Source organism: Myxine glutinosa, chromosome 3 (genome assembly GCF_964187855.1).
Source record: "Myxine glutinosa chromosome 3, kmMyxGlut1.1, whole genome shotgun sequence".
NCBI lineage: Eukaryota > Metazoa > Chordata > Myxini > Myxiniformes > Myxinidae > Myxine > Myxine glutinosa.
In genome coordinates this window covers 36345163-36364647 of record NC_136263.1, presented here as the reverse complement: position 1 = coordinate 36364647, position 19485 = coordinate 36345163, and the positions used below count along the sequence as shown (strand labels likewise).

Genomic DNA, 19485 nt, shown 5'->3' with positions numbered 1-19485 from the left:
GCTCTTCTTCAAGCTGGGGGCGCATCTGACCTCACATCCGGTGAGTCGCTTCGTATATCCGGCGGGGAGTGACACGCCCTCGGCTCGTTAGCTCCGCCTCGTGGAATCGGCACGTTGCTTCTCATTGGGTGCGTGCGGGGGGTTACCGGCTCCGCCCCTTGACGAGGGGCTGACAGGGAGCCCCTTCGTGGTAACCCCGTGGAGCGCATGGTCATGGCGGCGAACCGAGCCGGTGTGAGGACGCACACTCCCCCCGCGCGCCGTTGTTGTAGTTGTTGTTGTAGCTGTAGTTGTTGTTGTTGCTGTAGTTGTTGTTGTTGTTGGGGAAGAAGATGGGAGTAGGTAAGGGAAGGTCCTAAACTCACTACTGGTGCCATATAATCACATTCTGGTGCAACGAAGAGTCATAATTAATGGAAACGAGTCCTTAACTGACATAGACTAAGAATAACTAGCAAGATGTCCGAAAGTTGTCTACGTGTGATGCGGTGGACCTGGGCACGACATTTAATGGGGGAAAAAGGGGAAGGTCGGTTCTACAGAGTGTTATTTACCGGCAATGGGACTAGGGAATGGGGGATTGGGGATAGTTGGGGAGTATTGGGGAAATAGGGGAATATTTACAAGCGGATATGGAGGCCAAATTCCATATTCGCAACAATACCAACCCTGTTTGAACTTGACTGCATTTGTGGCAATGGTTTCTATAACCTGTAAATACCAGCTTTGTCTGCATTTGTGGCAATGGTTTCTCTAACCTGTCAATACCAACCCTGTTTGTACATGTCTGCATTTGTGGCAATGGTTTCGATAACCTGTAAATACAAAACTTGTTTGTACTTGTCTGCATTTGTGGCAATGCTTTATATAACCTGCAAATACCAACCTTGTTTATTCTTGTCTGCATTTGTGGCAATTGTTTCTATAACCTGCAAATACCAACCTTGTTTATACTTGTCTGCATTTGTGACAATGGTTTCGATAACCTGTAAATACAAAACTTGTTTGTACTTGTCTGCATTTGTGGCAATGCTTTATATAACCTGCAAATACCAACCTTGTTTATTCTTGTCTGCATTTGTGGCAATGGTTTCTATAACCTGTAATACCAAACTTGTTGTACTTGTCTGCATGTGTGGCAATGGTTTCTATAACCTGTAAATACTGTTACGTTTGTAGGGGATAGGCAGTGATTACTTTAGTACAGGTAAAATGTGTAGGTAATATGCTCTGAATGTCCAGTAGCCATCTTGATGTAAATAAGTCAGCTCCGGTGTTCGGATTAAGTGTTATGTGTGGCCATACGGAGGGTGGTTCTTGGGTTAATTAGTGAGGGATTATGGGTAATTAATCCCCTGTGTGTCGTTACCTCTGTAATCTATTCCTTCGTTACTTATGACACCGCACTATACACTTAGCCAGAATCCCGCACGTAAACACCCTAATTAAGCTCACTAATTAAAAAGCTAACCGGAAGTCATGCATCAAGCACTCCCGCTGATTACCACGACGTGGTGAAGACACAGGACGGGCAAGGCCGAAAGCCACGCCCCGAGGAGCAGTGATTGGTCGGGGTTTTGATTGACAAGCACTGGTAGAGGTGGCACGCACTGGTTGGATGAGATGGGGGCGTCGGGAGATGACGAGAGGGCGGTGCGTACAAAGGACTTGGAACGGCCGACATCTTTCGTCTGGCGTCTGGGCATTGAGAGCAAACGTTCCTTCTTGCTTCCTTCTTGTTCTGGACAACATTTTGGTCTTGCTCCCTCTTGCCCTTTTTCTCATTCTGGACACAAATATCGAACGGTCGTTATTGCCGCTCTTGCCCCTTCTGATTTGGACAGCATTGTTATCGGCCGTGTTCCGAGATCTTGCTGGTGGTCGTAAATAGGCAGAGCTGCGGATCGAAGGCTGCAATTTCAAGCGAGAGGACGACGAAGACAGGCACGGCTGGAGGAGCGGGCTGCACACCTGCTCGTTTGCTTCGCACAGGAAGCCTGGTCCACACGAACTAGCACATTTTGCGCACAAAGACGCCAAGGCCTCAGACGATCTTGGACAAATCCTGACGAGATATCGGAGATGCTCAGAGTTAAGTGCACACAGACGCATATTTTTTTTCCAGTAATTTTTCCCTTTCCTCTGTATTTGGGTCTGTTTGTGGGGACGTCCCAATTTAGGATTTTAGTTTTATTAATTTTATTAGTTTATTTTATTTTATTAAATTTATTATTTTAGTTTTATTAGTTTTATTAATATTAATTAAATTAATATTAATTTAGATTTTAATGAGCACCACCATCGTTCCCTGCACCTCTCCTTATCAAATATGCACAACCACTATTCCTCCAATTTCTTCTCTCCTCTCTTTGTGTATTTTCTTTGTTATCGGCATTTTCTTTAATAAACCTGTTTATTTTTGGACATATTAATTCCGTTTTGTTTGAGTTATTTATTACAGGGTCGAGGACATCGGGGGATTCATGAAGGTAAGCGCTCCGGTTTCTCCCCCCCCCCCCCCCCCCCAACTTTCCCCCATGCGTATCCTCCACTATAATTTGGACTGAACGCCTCAGAGTATTAAGCTCGTTTTGGTCATCCGTGTTACTCTGCGGTGTTCACCAAGTATAGTCACGCAAAAATACCAACCGTGTGTGTTTTGTGTGGTGTGTGGTGTGTGGTGTGTGTATATGTGTGTGTCTTTCTCTGTCTATATTCATTGCCTCTCATATATGAGCACAACCATCGTTCCCTGAACCTCTCCTTATCAAATCTGCACAACCACTATTCCTCCAATTTCTTCTCTCCTCTCTTTGTTCCTCCTTCCCCCCCCCACCCCCCTCCACACTCCCTTCTACCATTCCTTCCTCACCTCCTCCTCCTCCTCCTTCCCCTCCTCCTCCTCCTCCTCTGTATCATCAGCAATGCTTATGTGATGATTTGACATCAGAAACAATGATGGATTCCAAGACTTTGTGTGGAATTGGAAGCAGGCTCGCTGGGGCCTATTGTTGGTATAGTCTGTTTTTTCAACCTCACCATTCCTACAAGTCCACAACCATCATTTCCTACCTCTCTTCACCACCCACAACTTCATCATGGTTCTCTACCAGCTTCCACCACCTACAACTTCACCACGGTTCTATACCAGCTTCCACCACCTACAACTTCACCACGGTCTATACCTGCTTCCACCACCTACAACTTCACCACGGTTCTATACCAGCTTCCACCACCTACAACTTCACCACGGTTCTATACCAGCTTCCACCACCTACAACTTCACCACGGTTCTATACCAGCTTCCACCACCTACAACTTCACCACGGTTCTATACCAGCTTCCACCACCTACAACTTCACCATGGTTCTCTACCATTTTCCACCACCCCTCCCCCAATACCAGTTGCTCTTCCTTTCTGTACCTCACCCTCTCCTCCACTCCTTCCTCCCACCCTCTCCTCCACTCCACTCCTTCCTCCCTCCCTCTCCTCCTTCCTTCACCCCTCCCTCCCTTTCCTTCCTTCCTTCCTTCACCTATCCATTCTTCACCCTCTCCCTCCCTCCTCCTTCACCTTCACCTCTCCCTCCCTCCCTCCCTCATCCCCCCCACCCTCTCCCTCCTTCATCCCCCCACCCTCTCCCTCCTTCATCCCCCCACCCTCTCCCTCCTTCATCCCCCCACCCTCTCCCTCCTTCATCCCCCCACCCTCCCTCTCCTTCACGTCCTCCCTCTCCTTCACGTCCTCCCTCTCCTTCACGTCCTCCCTCTCCTTCACGTCCTCCCTCTCCTTCACGTCCTCCCTCTCCTTCACGTCCTCCCTCTCCTTCACGGCCTCCCTCTCCTTCACGTCCTCCCTCTCCTTCGTCCTCCCTCTCCTTCACGTCCTCCCTCTCCTTCACGTCCTCCCTCTCCTTCACGTCCTCCCTCTCCTTCACGTCCTCCCTCTCCTTCAAGTCCTCCCTCTCCTTCACGTCCTCCCTCTCCTTCACGTCCTCTCTCTCCTTCACGCCCTCCCTCTCCCTCCTTCCTTCCTTCACTCCCTCCCTCACCCCTCACCCTTATTCACTTCCTCCTTCCTTCCTCCTTCACCCCTCCCTCCCTCTCCTTCACCCCTCCCTCCCTCTCCTTCACTCCTCCCTTTTCCTCCTTCACCCCTCCCTTTTCCTCCTTCACCCCTCCCTTTTCCTCCTTCACCCCTCCCTCCCTTTTCCTCCTTCACCCCTCCCTTTTCCTCCTTCACCCCTCCCTCCCTTTTCCTCCTTCACCCCTCCCTCCCTTTTCCTCCTTCACCCCTCCCTCCCTTTTACTCCTTCACCCCTCCCTCCCTTTTCCTCCTTCACCCCTCCCTTTTCCTCCTTCACCCCCTCCCTCCCCCTCCTCCTCCTTCACCTCTCCCTCCCCCTCCTCCTTCACCACTCCCTCCCTCTCCCTCCTTCACCCCCTCCCTCTCCCTCCACCTCCCCCTTCACCTCCTCCTTCACTCCTCCCTCCACCTCCTCCTTCACCCCTCCCTCCACCTCCTCCTTCAACCCCTCCCTCCACCTCCTCCTTCACCCCCTTCGTCCCTCCACCGCCTCCTTCACCCTCCCTCCATCCTCCTCCTTCACCCCCTCCACCTCCCTCCTCCTCCTTCACCCCCTCCACCTCCCTCCTCCTCCTTCACCCCTCCCTCCACCTCCTTCACCCCTCCCTCCACCTCCTCCCCCTACCTCCATCCATCCACCTCCTCCCCCCCCCTCCCTCCATCCACCTCCTCCCCCTCCCTCCATCCACCTCCTCCCCCCCTCCCTCCATCCACCTCCTCCTCCTCCTCCCTCCACCTCCTCCCCTCCCTCCATCCACTCACCTCCTCCCCTCCCTCCATCCACTCACCTCCTCCCCTCCCTCCATCCACTCACCTCCTCCCCTCCCTCCATCCACTCACTCACCTCCTCCCCTCCCTCCATCCACTCACTCACCTCCTCCCCTCCCTCCATCCACCTCCTCCTCCTCCTCCCTCCACCTCCTCCCCTCCCTCCATCCACCCACCTCCTCCCCTCCCTCCATCCACTCACCTCCTCCCCTCCCTCCATCCACCCACCTCCTCCCCTCCCTCCATCCACTCACTCACCTCCTCCCCTCCCTCCATCCACTCACTCACCTCCTCCCCTCCCTCCATCCACCCACCTCCTCCCCCCCTCCCTCCATCCACCCACCTCCTCCCCCCCTCCATCCACCCACCTCCTCCCCCCCTCCCTCCATCCACCCACCTCCTCCCCCCCTCCATCCACCCACCTCCTCCCCCCTCCCTCCATCCACCCACCTCCTCCCCTCCCTCCATCCACCCCTCACCCCCTCCCTCCATCCATCCACCCACCCACCTCCTCCCCCCCTCCCTCCACCCACCTCCTCCCCCCTCCCTCCATCCATCCATCCACCCACCTCCTCCCCCCCTCCCTCCACCCACCTCCTCCCCCCGTCCCTCCACCCACCTCCTCCCCCCGTCCCTCCACCCACCTCCTCCCCCCGTCCCTCCCCCCTCCCTCCACCCACCTCCTCCCCCCTCCCTCCACCCACCTCCTCCCCCCTCCCTCCACCCACCTCCTCCTCCCCTCCCTCCACCCACCTCCTCCCCCCCTCCCTCCATCCACCTCCTCCTCCCTCCATCCACCTCCTCCTCCCCCCCTCCACCTCCTCCCTCCATCCACCTCCTCCCCCCCCTCCCTCCACCCACCTCCCTCCATCCACCTCCTTTACCCCCTCCCTCCACCTCCTTTACCCCCTCCCTCCATCCACCTCCTTTACCCCCTCCCTCCACCTCCTTTACCCCCTCCCTCCACCTCCTTTACCCCCTCCCTCCACCTCCTTTATCCCCTCCCTCCATCCCCTCCCTCCACCTCCTCCATCCCCTCCCTCCACCTCCTCCATCCCCTCCCTCCACCTCCTCCTCCATCCCCTCCCTCCACCTCCTCCTCCACCCCTCCCCTCCCCTCCTCCCATTTCCCTCCTTCACCCCCTTCCTCCCTTTCAAAACATCACTATCACAACCATCAATGGCCGCATCCCGCATCTCTCCAACACCGCTGTTCACTTCCCTCCAACCACACCCCACAACGCTCAGTAATTACTGACTTTCCTCATTAAATCATGTATGTACTCTCGTCTCCCACGTAATTAATTCCCTCTTACACCTCGCACTCTGCAAATGTACATTCAACATTTCCTTAAGGATTCATATTATTATTCTATTAACATGTCCACTGTCCAGGACTCCGTTTATCTTTACTTTCCCGAAAATTCCACCAAACTCGATCAACATTTTCCAATTCACTACAACTACAATTACAAAGCTATAATATAGTATTTATTCCTCATCTTTTGTCAAAATTCCCTTTCTTTCTGTTTCTGAGTTGTCCATTACGCGATATTTTCTCCTCAGTCTCTCCTACCTTTCTCTCGTGTCATCAAGAAGGAAGAAGGAGGAAATGGAAAATGGAACTGAAACAACAAACACATATCTTTACCCACGTGTTTCCAAACTACGTCATCAATCAGCTGACTGACCACCTAAGCACCTGGGCACGTGACATGAACTCCTTTGCGGTCCTTTCCATTCGAGGCAATAAATTATTTACTTGGTGAAAAAAACATTTTTTGTGAGAAGATTCTTTACAAAGCGATCTGTTATGTTTGAACCGTCATAGATTCTGAAAAATCTATATATGCCACTAGTGTTAAATTTGATGGTTAAATGGTATGTTTTCTTTGTTTCTCAGTCGAAACAAAGCCCATTGTTGTGTGCCATATTAAAATAATTCCAAATGGGAAAAGTTTGATTTATTGCGGGGGAATATTTATTACACCAGCGGTGTGTTCGGTTACCAAGCAGCTAGCTATCGCTTACCAAGCCAACCCTTCCTGATCAACGGTCTCGGTGAGAATGGTTATGCCACTTGGGAAGCACTCACTCTTCAAGCTGATTGGGAATGGAACACATAACTGAAAAAAGTGAATGATATTAAAGATACTGTATATATATTGAAGTGGCATATCTAGATAAGAACCTCGCTCTGAAATCTGCAAAGGCGTTTATGTTATAGAGCTGATTCAAAGTGTAGACGAATCCGCGGAACGTAAATCGCGAATTGACCGTCGTAGCGGCGATTTCGGAGCGTTGGATTCGCGAGCCATAGCCCATAAGTGGTTGGAGAGCGGAAAGGATGGATGGACTATGTCTTGCGATGACGTTTTGTTTTGCACACTTAACGATTAATTAGAGACGAGACCATTAATATTTTCGATGGATCAACAACTAGAATCTCTTGTTGAACAGCTTCCAGGGTGCGTGCGTATATAAACGATTCAATTTACGAATCCAGTTTCATGCTCCCGCTAAATGTTCAGCTGTTGCTCGTCGTTGTTGCCCATGAGCCACTCCAGTGATGTCTGTGCTTGCTCCATTGGTGATGTTTATGGTGATGTCTGTGCTTGCTCCGATGGTGATGGTCATGCCTGTGCTTGCTCAACTGGTGATGGTGATGGTGATGCCTGTGCTTGCTCCACTGGTGATTGTGATGGTCGTGCTTGCTCCACTGATGATGTTGATGGAGATGGCTGTGCTTGCTCCACTGGTGATGGTGATGCCTGTGCTTGCTCAACTGGTGATGGTGATAGTGATGACTGTGCTTGCTCCACTGGTGATGTTTATGGTGATGTCTGTGCTTGCTCCATTGGTGATGTTTATGGTGACGTCTGAGCTTGCTCCGATGGTGATGGTCATGCCTGTGCCTGCTCCACTGGTGATGTTTATGGTGATGTCTGAGCTTGCTCCGATGATGATGGTGATGCCTGTGCTTGCTCCACTGGTGATGGTGATGCCTGTGCTTGCTCCACTGGTGATGGTGATGCCTGTGCCTGCTCCACTGGTGATGGTGATGCCCGTGCTTGCTCCACTGGTGATGGTGATGCCCGTGCTTGCTCCACTGGTGATGGTGATGCCTGTGCTTGCTCCACTGGTGATGGTGATGCCCGTGCTTGCTCCACTGGTGATGGTGATGCCCGTGCTTGCTCCACTGGTGATGGTGATGCCCGTGCTTGCTCCACTGGTGATGGTGATGCCCGTGCTTGCTCCACTGGTGATGGTGATGCCCGTGCTTGCTCCACTGGTGATGGTGATGCCTGTGCTTGGTCCCCTGGTGATGGTGATGCCTGTGCTTGCTCCACTGGTGATGGTGATGGTGATGCCTGTGCTTGCTCCACTGGTGATGGTGATGGTGATGCCTGTGCTTGCTCCACTGGTGATGGTGATGCCTGTGCTTGCTCCATTGCTGATGGTGATGGTGATGCCTGTGCTTGCTCCACTGGTGATGGTGATGCCTGTGCTTGCTCCACTGGTGATGATGGTGATGCCTGTGCTTGCTCCATTGGTGATGGTGATGCCTGTGCTTGCTCCACTGGTGATGGTGATGCCTGTGCTTGCTCCACTGGTGATGGTGATGCCTGTGCTTGCTCCACTGGTGATGGTGATGCCTGTGCTTGCTCCACTGGTGATGGTGATGCCCGTGCTTGCTCCACTGGTGATGGTGATGCCCGTGCTTGCTCCACTGGTGATGGTGATGCCCGTGCTTGCTCCACTGGTGATGGTGATGTCCGTGCTTGCTCCACTGGTGATGGTGATGCCTGTGCCTGCCCCACTGCTGATGGTGATGGTGATGGTGATGCCTGTGCCTGCCCCACTGCTGATGGTGATGGTGATGCCTGTGCTTGCTCCACTGGTGATGCTGATGCCTGTGCTTGCTCCACTGGTGATGGTGATGCCTGTGCTTGCTCCACTGGTGATGGTGATGCCCGTGCTTGCTCCACTGGTGATGGTGATGCCCGTGCTTGCTCCACTGGTGATGGTGATGCCCGTGCTTGCTCCACTGGTGATGGTGATGCCTGTGCTTGGTCCCCTGGTGATGGTGATGCCTGTGCTTGCTCCACTGGTGATGGTGATGCCTGTGCTTGCTCCACTGGTGATGGTGATGGTGATGCCTGTGCTTGCTCCACTGGTGATGGTGATGCCTGTGCTTGCTCCACTGGTGATGGTGATGCCTGTGCTTGCTCCATTGCTGATGGTGATGGTGATGCCTGTGCTTGCTCCACTGGTGATGGTGATGCCTGTGCTTGCTCCACTGGTGATGGTGATTCCTGTGCTTGCTCCACTGGTGATGGTGATGGTGATGCCTGTGCTTGCTCCATTGGTGATGGTGATGCCTGTGCTTGCTCCACTGGTGATGGTGATGCCTGTGCTTGCTCCACTGGTGATGGTGATGCCTGTGCTTGCTCCACTGGTGATGGTGATGCCCGTGCTTGCTCCACTGGTGATGGTGATGCCCGTGCTTGCTCCACTGGTGATGGTGATGTCCGTGCTTGCTCCACTGGTGATGGTGATGCCTGTGCCTGCCCCACTGCTGATGGTGATGGTGATGGTGATGCCTGTGCCTGCCCCACTGCTGATGGTGATGGTGATGCCTGTGCTTGCTCCACTGGTGATGCTGATGCCTGTGCTTGCTCTATAAATAGAGGCATTCGGGACAGATAACAGGTGATTTTACACAAAATCGCACAAAATAAAAGGTCAAAATGGGTGGCGGTTTTTAGACACGTAAATAGGGAGGTGGACGTTGTCTATCTAATCATAATAGTGATGCGTATCAGATATTACATTTAATTACTTTGTGCTTATCTTAAACGCAGTAAGAAATAAATAGTTATACTAAGGATGTATTAACCCATGGGAGTCATTTCATAATTTTTTTTCTTCCCCTGAATAGCTAACTGTATTCCAAACACACCAAGATTGTTAACGTACAATGTGTGGGTTTAATTGACAGACTTGTGTTTCACTTCCACAGGGGAAGGCTTCTTCACTGTAAAATATATTTTGCAAAATGCATTATACAGGAAGTTTACTACAGTGTGTGTGGTCCATAGGTCTCATGTTGGCAAAGCTGACCAGCAAATTTGTTTGTTCATATTTCACGCCTCGTTTGTTTCCTGACAGTTCTTGTACGAAATGCAAAAGGTCAGGCGGCATGTTTTGGATGACCCTGTACGATAATAAAATAACTGCTTTAGTCAAATCAAATGTGATGCACACCCAATGCACCACCTGAAAATGTTTACTTCTGCCACCAAAGGTGGATAGAGGTTATGTTTTCACCCCTGTCTGTCTGTCCTTTTGTCTTTGTTTGTGAACAAAATATCTCAAAGTTGGTGACAGATTCAGACGAAATTTGGCAGATATGTTGTGTATGTGACAAGGACGAAATGATTAGATTTTGGTGAAGATCCGATTCGGATCTGGATACTAGAATTTTTAAAAGTGATTCTTCACCATTGAGTGATATGGCCACCTTTAGAGGCCATTTTTCCCCACAGAGCGGGGGTTGGCCTTTTTCGGGCACCGTGGTACCCTTTTTGAAGCAATGTTTTATGGCCGGATGACCTTCCGGCCGCCAACCCTGTTAGGCGACACGCAGGGAATTACCAGTGAACTGGTACTCAATTTGCCGACCTCGGAAGGATGACAGGCTGAGTCAACCCCCCTGGCGTTAATTCAGCGATCGACCGGGATTCGAACCCAGGATCCGAGGATCCCAAGCTGGCACCCTAACCGCTAAGCCAACACCAGGCTTGGCCAAAAAATATATATAGCAGGATGTATCAAAACGTTGTGGACGGATTTGAAGAAACTTGGTGGACCGGTTGGGTGTGTGACAAGGACTAATCGATTCCATTTTGGTGAAGATCTGAATATGGATTCAGATATGAGAATTATTTAATTTTTAAAGTGATTTTTCACCATTGCGTGATAGGGCTAAAACCAACATATATCAGGATATCTCAAAACGTTATGGACGGATTTGGACGAAACTTGGTGGACAAGTTGTGTGTGTGACAAGGAAGAATCGATTCAATTTGGTGAAGATCTGGATCTGGTTGTAGAATTTTTAAAAGTGATTCTTCACCAGGAGGCAGGAGAAGGAGGGAGGGGTGGGGGAGTGGAAGGGGGTTCATCACCTTTTTGTTGAATATATGCTGGTGAATGTGCCGTTCATCACGTTTGAGTTAAGTGTGATGCTGATCAGGAAGAAGAAGAAGCCTTCCGGAATTGTTTGATGTCTGGTGATTGTTTTGTATTTATTTATGCGAATGTGTACTTGTATATAACTGTCATTAATTTAAAAAAAGGCTTGGGCACTATTGAGCGTTTAAAAAATATATATATCCCAAAAAACTAACTTTTTTTTATTTCAGAATTTTTTTTTTTTTTTTTTTGCCTAAAACTTCAGTTTGACCAAGATCCGTTCAGCCATCTCTGAGAAAAATGGCGACACACACACACACACACACACACACACACACACACACACACACACACACACACACACACCAACAGCTCTCTTACATAGTATATATATATATATATAAATATATATATATATATATATATATATATATATATATATATATATATATATATATATATATATACTGTATATATAATATACTTATAAATATAGCAGGATATCTCAAAAAGTTGTGGACGGATGATTTTGATTAAATGTGATTTTGTATTGTGATTTTCTGGTCTACTCTGGGATACAAAACGTTAACTGTTCATCTGGTGGAGGTATGCTCTCTACTGAGTGCTGTTCTAGTTTGCTATAGTTTACAGTCTTTGCAAAAAGGAAAAGCCAGAATACAGACATGGTCACTGAAATGGATGAAAATGGTAACGTTGAGGTGAAGAGGAAACATAACGGAAGCTGCTAACCAGTCGTGATTCTAACCTACAGTGTGCAGCTGAGCGAGTTATCCAGTGCCCTGGCAGATGGGACAGTGTTGGCCATTGTAAAAGGGTTGGCTGAGATCCAGGAGATAACAGAAGAAAAATTGGCTGAAGAACACAGGGTCATGATAGCAAAGCAAGAAGGTACCATTGTGTCTTTTTCTTACCTCCACCACCGAAGGTGGACGGAGGTTATGTTTTCACCCCTGTTTGTCTGTCTGTGCATGATATCTCAAAGTTGTGGACAGATTTGGACGAAACCTGGTGGACAGGTTGGGTAGGTGACGAGGACCAATTATTTTGTTTTTGGTTAAGGTCTATCAGTGACAGTGGGATACAAAACAAACTGTTTAGCTTGGTTACCTTCACCAGACGAGTATTTCATTAGGGCCTGTTTTTCCACACAGAATGTACAAATGTAGTCAACAAAAGCCACCTAGTAGTAGCCAGTAGCATACATTATCTTTTCTCAAACGAGTGCATCTATAAAGTATGTACAATTAGAGTGCCAGTATGTGCACTGTACAATTAAAATGTGAGTATGTCTATGAAGTATGTTCAATTAGAATGTGGGTTCGGAATAACCACGTGTGTTTCTGATCTGATAAGGCCTCGAACCTTCCCGTGCGCGCGAAAACTTAATCCCGCCAAGTTGAAAGTACGCCTCGGAGTTAAAGCTCGTTTCGGCTATCCGTCAGCTCGGGGATCCTAATCCCCTGCGACGCGACAGTATGTACAAATAGAATGTGAGTACGTCTATAAAGTATGTACAATTAGAATGTGAGTACGTCTATAAAGTATGCTCAATTAGAATGTGAGTACGTCTAGGAAGTATGTACAATTAGAATGTGAGTATGTCTATAAATTATATACAATTAGAATGTGAGTACGTCTATAAAGTATGTACAATTAGAATGTGAGTGTCTATAAAGTATGTACAATTAGAATGTGTGTCTATAAAGTATGTACAATTAGAATGTGAGTACGTCTATAAAGTATGTACAATTAGAATGTGAGTACGTCTATAAAGTATGTACAATTAGAATGTGAGTACGTCTATAAAGTATGTACAATTAATGTGAGTATGTCTATAAAGTATGTACAATTAGAATGTGAGTACGTCTATAAAGTATGTACAATTAGAATGTGAGTACGTCTATAAAGTATGTACGATTAGAATGTGAGTACGTCTATAAAGTATGTACGATTAGAATGTGAGTACATCTATAAAACACATTATAAACCACATAAAATAATTCCTGGTGAGGATCTGCAATCGTTGATTGCTCTCTCATTTGACTTGTAATACCCACCAAGAGTGGTGCTTTGCCATACATAGAGATCATTTGGGTCATTCCCGCACCCTGAACCCCAAGGACTGAATTTTTTATTCAACTGCCTGAAACCTCCCTGTGCATGTATGCTGAGGACAACTAGCAGATTGGAACTCATTCCGTCCAGCGGTTTAGGAGTGCAGAGAAGGCCAACAAATCCACAAACAGACACTTCTAAAATAATAGCAGAATTCTCTGACCAAAATGAAGCATAAACTTTACTTGTGCTTTATTTTTCGCTTTTCCCAGGTCATCAAAGAATAGTGAAAAGAACAAGACCAAAAGTCTAACAGTGGTGTAGCCGGGCTTGTAAAATATTATAAACCACAAACACTTATTAGCTTTTCAAACAGTCGTTAATGCTGTTTATAACATTAAACAAAGAAATTTGGAGGAATTTCGACATCCATGAGGTAAGTTTTACTTCCAGAACTGAGCGAAGATCTACTGTAATCTAGATGATACCCCATAAGGGTTGGAGGTGTGCTCATTTACCAAGCAGCTAGCTAGCGTTTGCAAAGCCAGCCGTTCCTTAATGGTTTTGAATGGAGTGCTTGCTCGAATGCTTAAACCATTTGGTGATCTCTCCACAAGAACCTTGGTAAATGAACACACCCAATGTTCTTGAGACCCCACCATAGATTGACTGGAATCTATATACCCCAAAGAGGAATGACCCTTCCTGCTGCTATAAAGTATGTACAATTAGAATGTGAGTACTGTGAGTGAGTGAATGTGAGTGTACACGTAGAGTAGTACACGTAGAGTAGTACACGTAGAGTAGTACACGTAGTGAGTACACGTAGTGAGTACACGTAGTGAGTGGGTATACTTGTAAATTCAAATGTCGGTCGGTGCAGTCAGCCGTCGTAATGATATCATAGACGTATTGATGTAACGGACACATAACTGATATATTTTAACTTCCAGTATGTTTGCAGTCACTACGAAGGGATTAGTGTTATGATTAGATGTACTATAATATTAACGTTACATTATCATTATTTCGAAAATGATATTACTCTCAAAAAACCGAGGCTAATTCCTTACTTCCGCGATTATTAATATTAGTGCTGAACATCGCTCATCATTGATCATGAACCATACACCGCTTCAATCCATTAACTTTCCATTCACGACATTTGGATTAGTGTTATGGTTATATTTACTATATTATTATTATTATTACTACTAGGGAGATACCCGTGCTACGCACGGGTGGGAGGCCAGAAGCAAACGGGCAATGCAGATATGGCGAATGCTAAAGCATGAAACCAATAAATTCCACATTCCTGTCGCACCTTCAGTCGCACGTCAGACATGTACAGCAAGTTCGTGAAGGACTTCCATGAAAAACGTACCCGTTCGCAAACAAACGGGTACGTTCACGTATAGAAACATCGATCGTGGGACCGTGGCGAATCTGCATATGGCGATCCGCGAAGTTCCCGTTCAGAAAGTAGAAACCATCATGGCATGTCGTCATTCACTTGAACTCGATATCTTTTTTCATTCCAAACAACATAACTCCAATTAATCACAAAATAAACTTTTAACAATATTGTTAATGTTTCCTTCATTGTAAAAACTACCAAATCAACAGTTAAAATGATTTTGAGCCGATAGCTGTTACGGCCTTGGCAAGATCGATGGAGACAGCGATCTGTTAGCGTATTCACCGCCCAAATAGCTATGTGGAATTCTCTCATGTGGAGATTAAATGTCGTTTGAACTTTGGCCGAGGTCATTATTTACTTTTAATGATGTTTATATACGAATGATGTTTAATGATGTTTATATTGGTTTTGGGTCATCCTTTCCGCATATCTCGTGGGATTGTAAGTTGGAGAGACGGCCGTGATGGCGGGAGGGGTTTGGAATTCTCTCAAGCAGAGATTCAACCCGTGTCCTTATAAAAGGTCTTTGTCCGAGGTCACCGAGTTCGAGCGTTGCAGCTGTGCAGCGATCGGTGCAGCCGTTTGTGCGGCACCCGGGAAAACAACATCATCACAATGAAAACATCGTCACAATGAACGTTATGCGAACGCGAATGTTATGCGGAAGTCCAAACCTGAGAATGCTGGAGACCAAAGCTGAAATTGGGAAAACAATATAGCCTATTTTACTCCTGGAGATCCCAGGATTACCCACCCAAAATATCGTTGTGATCGGTTCAGCAGTTTTTACGGTACCTTCGAACAGACAAATAGACAGACGGACGGACATTTGGTGAATTATAGTAAGATTACGAAAACTATACTACTGAAACGATACATTATTGTATTAAGAAACCTGGGCTTAATTTGTCCGAAGAGGTCCGAAGGTGAGGCATGTGGCCTAAGGCCTATATGTACCATATTGTTGGAAGGGACATAACGCCGATGCTTTCGATATTTGATGGTCATTTTAACAATAGGTTTGTGTTTCACACAGAATGAAAAACACAGAAAGTAAAGGTAGAGCATGGCGATTGTGATATGACAGGTTCGACTATGTTCAGCATGAACGGCATATAAATAAAAATGGCGGTGTGTGGAGAGTCAGCAGCCGCACCGCCGTAATGACATCAGACGAAATCACATCACCCTGTCATGTGACCAGATTCTCAGCTCTGATTGATATACGTTTGAGGGGACATACATACTGTACATACATACATACATACATACATACATACATACATCCGGACAGACACTGTTCTAGACGGCTCTTTCGATGGTCTACGCCGTAAAAAGGAAAATAACCCCAACAAGCATAGGCCATCATGAGAGTGCGGATCTATTTTCAAAGGTCACATTAATTACCTCTATTTTCAAAGGCCACATTATTTTCAAAGGTTGTTTTCCCACCTTTCTGCCTGTGAACAGGATATATTGGAGTTATGGATGGAGTTGGATGAAATTTGGTGGACAGGTTGGGTTTGTCACAAGGACTATTCGATTTTGGCGAACATCCGAATCCATATCTGGATGTTTTTTTAAAATTTATTTATATAAAGTGATTCTTCAACATTGGGTGAGAGGGCCAAAACGATATATATATATATATATATATATATATATATATATATATATATATATATATATATATATATATATATATATATATATATATATATATGTGCAGTTCTCCAGCTTTCAATGAGCGCAAGTAATGACGTCACTGCCATGTACATACGCTCTGTTTATTATATAATAACAATTATTAATTGTAACAGCAGCAATTATTATATAATAATAATAATAATTCATTTATTTTGTATAGCGCTTTTCATGAAGCCCAAAGGCGCTTTGACAGAGTGCAAAACATAATGCATAACAAAACATGAAAACAACAATTGCAAAAAGACAAGAATCAATAGGGAAATATTTAAAGCAAAAGGAGGGAGAAGGAGAAGTGATAGTCAGGGGTTAAATGCTGTGGGTTGAATGTTGAATGCAGTGCTGAACAGGTGGGTCTTGAGTGATGTTTTGAATGTGGTGAGTGAGGAGGAGTCTCTGATGGTGTGAGGTAGTGAGTTCCAGAGGGTGGGAGCAGCGATGGAGAAGGCCCTGTCCCCCCAGGATCTGAATTTGGTCCGGATGGGGGGGGGGGGGGGGTCAGGAGGTTGGTACCAGCAGAGCGGAGATTGCGGGTGGGAGTGTGTCTGGAGAGGAGGTCAGCCAGGTAGGATGGGGCCAGGTTATGGAGGGCTTTGTAGGTCAAGAGGAGGATTTTGTACTGGATTCTCTGGGAGATGGGGAGCCAGTGAAGCTTTTAAAGGACGGGGGTGATGTGGTCACGGGTCCGGGAATGGGTGAGTAGATGGGCAGCGGAGTTCTGAATGTATTGGAGTTTATTGGTGATTGTTGAGGGTGAACCATAGAGGAGGCTATTGCAGTAGTCCAGACGGGAGGTGATGAAGGCGTGGATGAGGGTTTCTGCAGCCGTGGAGGAGAGGGATGAGCGGAGACGGGCGATGTTTTTCAGGTGAAAGAAGGCTGTCTTTGTGATCTGTTTAGTGTATTTGTCAAAGGAGAGGGTTTGGTCAAAGATGACGCCAAGATTCCGGATGAGAGGGGAGGTGGATACTGGGATACCGTCGATGTTGAGGGCAAAGTTATGGGTGGATTTTGTGAGCGTTTTTGGGCCAATGATGATTATTTCAGATTTATCACAGTTAAGTTTGAGGAAGTTGATTTGAAGCCAGGATTTTATTTCAGAGATGCAGTTTGTCAGGATAGAGTGGGTGTTGGTGGAGATGAAAAGCTGGATGTCATCGGCGAAGCAGTGGAATTGGAGACCATGACGGCGGATTAAGTGACCGAGGGGGGACAGGTAAAGGATGAAGAGGAGGGGGCCAAGAACTGAACCTTGGGGGACACCTTGGGGGAGGGGAGCAGTGGGGGATTTGCAGTTATTGATGGAGATGAACTGGCGTCTGTCAGAGAGGTATGATTTAATCCAAGAGAGGGCAGTGCCGGTGACGTTAAAGGTGGATTCAAGTCGGGTGAGGAGGATGGTGTGATCGATGGTGTCAAAGGCAGCGCTGAGGTCGAGGAGGACGAGAATGTTGAGGTTGCCAGCGTCAGAGGAGAGGAGAAGGTCGTTGGTGATTTTGAGGAGAGCAGTTTCAGTACTGTGGTTGGAGCGGAATCCGGATTGGAATGTTTCATACAGGTTATTGGCAGAGAGGTGATGTTTGAGTTGAGTGGCTACAGCGCGTTCCAAAACTTTCGACAGAAAGGGTAGGTTGGAGATGGGTCTGAAGTTGTTTAGGGTGTCAGGGTTTAGACCAGGTTTTTTTAGAATGGGGGTAACAGCAGCAATTTTGAGGGATGGTGGGACGATGCTTGTAGACAGGGAGGAGTTTATTGTTGCAATGATAAGTGGAGAGAGAGCAGGAAGGGAGGCCTTGACAAAGCTGGAGGGGATGGGGTCAAGAGTGCAGCAGATATATAATATATATATATATATATATATACTCCTCGTCCTCGTCCTCGTCCTCCTCGACCTTGGCCTTGTCTTCTTCCCCTTCGCTCCTGCCTGACATGGCTCTAAGGTACTCCGCTGCAAGGCTACTTCTGCTCAACACTTACTCCACCCCATCATGCTTCTCTGCAATCAAATACCACGGACTCCTCCGACGACCCAGATATATTCATAGAGGCTCTGGTCGTAAGTTTGTTTTTTTACAAACAGGTCACTTCATTCCCGTACTCTGGTCGGCTCAGCGCACTCCCACTCATCGTCCCAGCGCACCTGGTCACAGCAACGCACACGAGCGCACCTCCTGTCTGCAAACCCTGGCTAAATCACCTGAGTTCATCCCCACCGTACAAACAAACATGAAGCTCACACTGTTCAATACCCGGTCCCTCAACAACAAAAGCCTCATCCTGAACGACTACATTCTGGATAATAAACTGGACTTTCTCTGTCTCACTGAAACCTGGCAACAACCTCTGGACTACTTCTCACTCAAGCTCACTACACCCAATGGATATTCATACATCAATAAACCACACTCGGAGGGCCGAGGTGGTGGAATTGCCGTAATACACCGACAGGACATCAAGACCAGCCTCATCTCCATCTCATCTGCTCCATCATTTGAACACCTGGCTTTTAAACTCTCTGGTCACACGCAGTCAGTCATGGCTTTCGTCTACCGCCCTCCCAAACCACACCTATCATTCCTGTCTGACTTCTCCTACTTTCTGACCCAGCTCTGTTCCCTCTCCCCCTCAATCCTCCTCCTCGGTGATTTCAATATCCACATGGACTCCACTGACTCCACAATAACCACTGACTTCACTGATTTACTCACCTGCTTTAACCTCACTCAATGTGTCAACTTTCCTACCCATAACCGTGGGCACATTCTGGACCTTGTCTGCTCTACTGGATTAATTTTGCACCATCTCTCTGGCTTCGACCTCACCCTCTTTGACCACTTAGCCATCACTATGACCATCAACATCCCCACCCCAGCACCAAGGCATTATCGCACTATCAACTTCCGTAAGCTAAACGCTCTTTCACCTACCTCATTCTCATCCACCCTCTCTGAAAAAAATGTCCACTTCTCCCTTCGTTGACCTCCACACCCCTTCTGACCTCACTGACTACTACAACCACACTCTCTCCTCCTGCCTTGACCAGCTTGCGCCGAAAAAACCAAAACAGTTTCTTTCACCCATTCTGCTCCCTGGTTTACCCCTGAACTCCGCCTGATGAAAACTCGTGCTCGCCAACTTGAAAGACTCCGCAATAAAACAGGTCTCACAATTCACTCCCAAGCCTACAAGGACCACCTACAGCACTACAAAGATGCCCTCTCCCGCGCCCGCT

At 47.4% G+C, this 19485-nt stretch overlaps 2 protein-coding genes across 5 annotated transcripts in view; one reads left to right on the top strand and one right to left on the bottom strand.

Annotated features, from left to right (window-relative positions):
* Positions 1-6559, bottom strand: part of LOC137423682 (V-type proton ATPase 116 kDa subunit a 1) — a 92209-nt gene extending 85650 nt beyond the window's left edge. The window contains exon 1 of one of the 3 annotated variants that reach the window (XM_068111090.2): positions 6432-6559. Coding sequence is in view for 1 of the 3 variants with exons in the window: in XM_068111089.2 (XP_067967190.2) it covers positions 1506-1684 (179 nt within the window). In the remaining 2 variants the exon portion in view is untranslated. Of the gene's footprint in view, positions 1-943; positions 963-1505; positions 1780-6431 lie in introns of those variants that run through there. The other 2 variants (XM_068111089.2, XM_078773879.1) reach the window with 2 other exon arrangements.
* Positions 1-19485, top strand: part of LOC137423683 (protein DGCR6) — an 89199-nt gene that overhangs the window by 49451 nt on the left and 20263 nt on the right. The window contains exons 1-2 of one of the 2 annotated variants that reach the window (XM_068111092.2): positions 7016-7323; positions 11826-11962. In XM_068111092.2, the coding sequence (XP_067967193.1) occupies positions 7283-7323; positions 11826-11962 (178 nt within the window). In that variant the 5' untranslated portion in view covers positions 7016-7282. Of the gene's footprint in view, positions 1-7015; positions 7324-11825; positions 11963-19485 lie in introns of those variants that run through there. The other variant, XM_078773881.1, reaches the window with a different exon arrangement.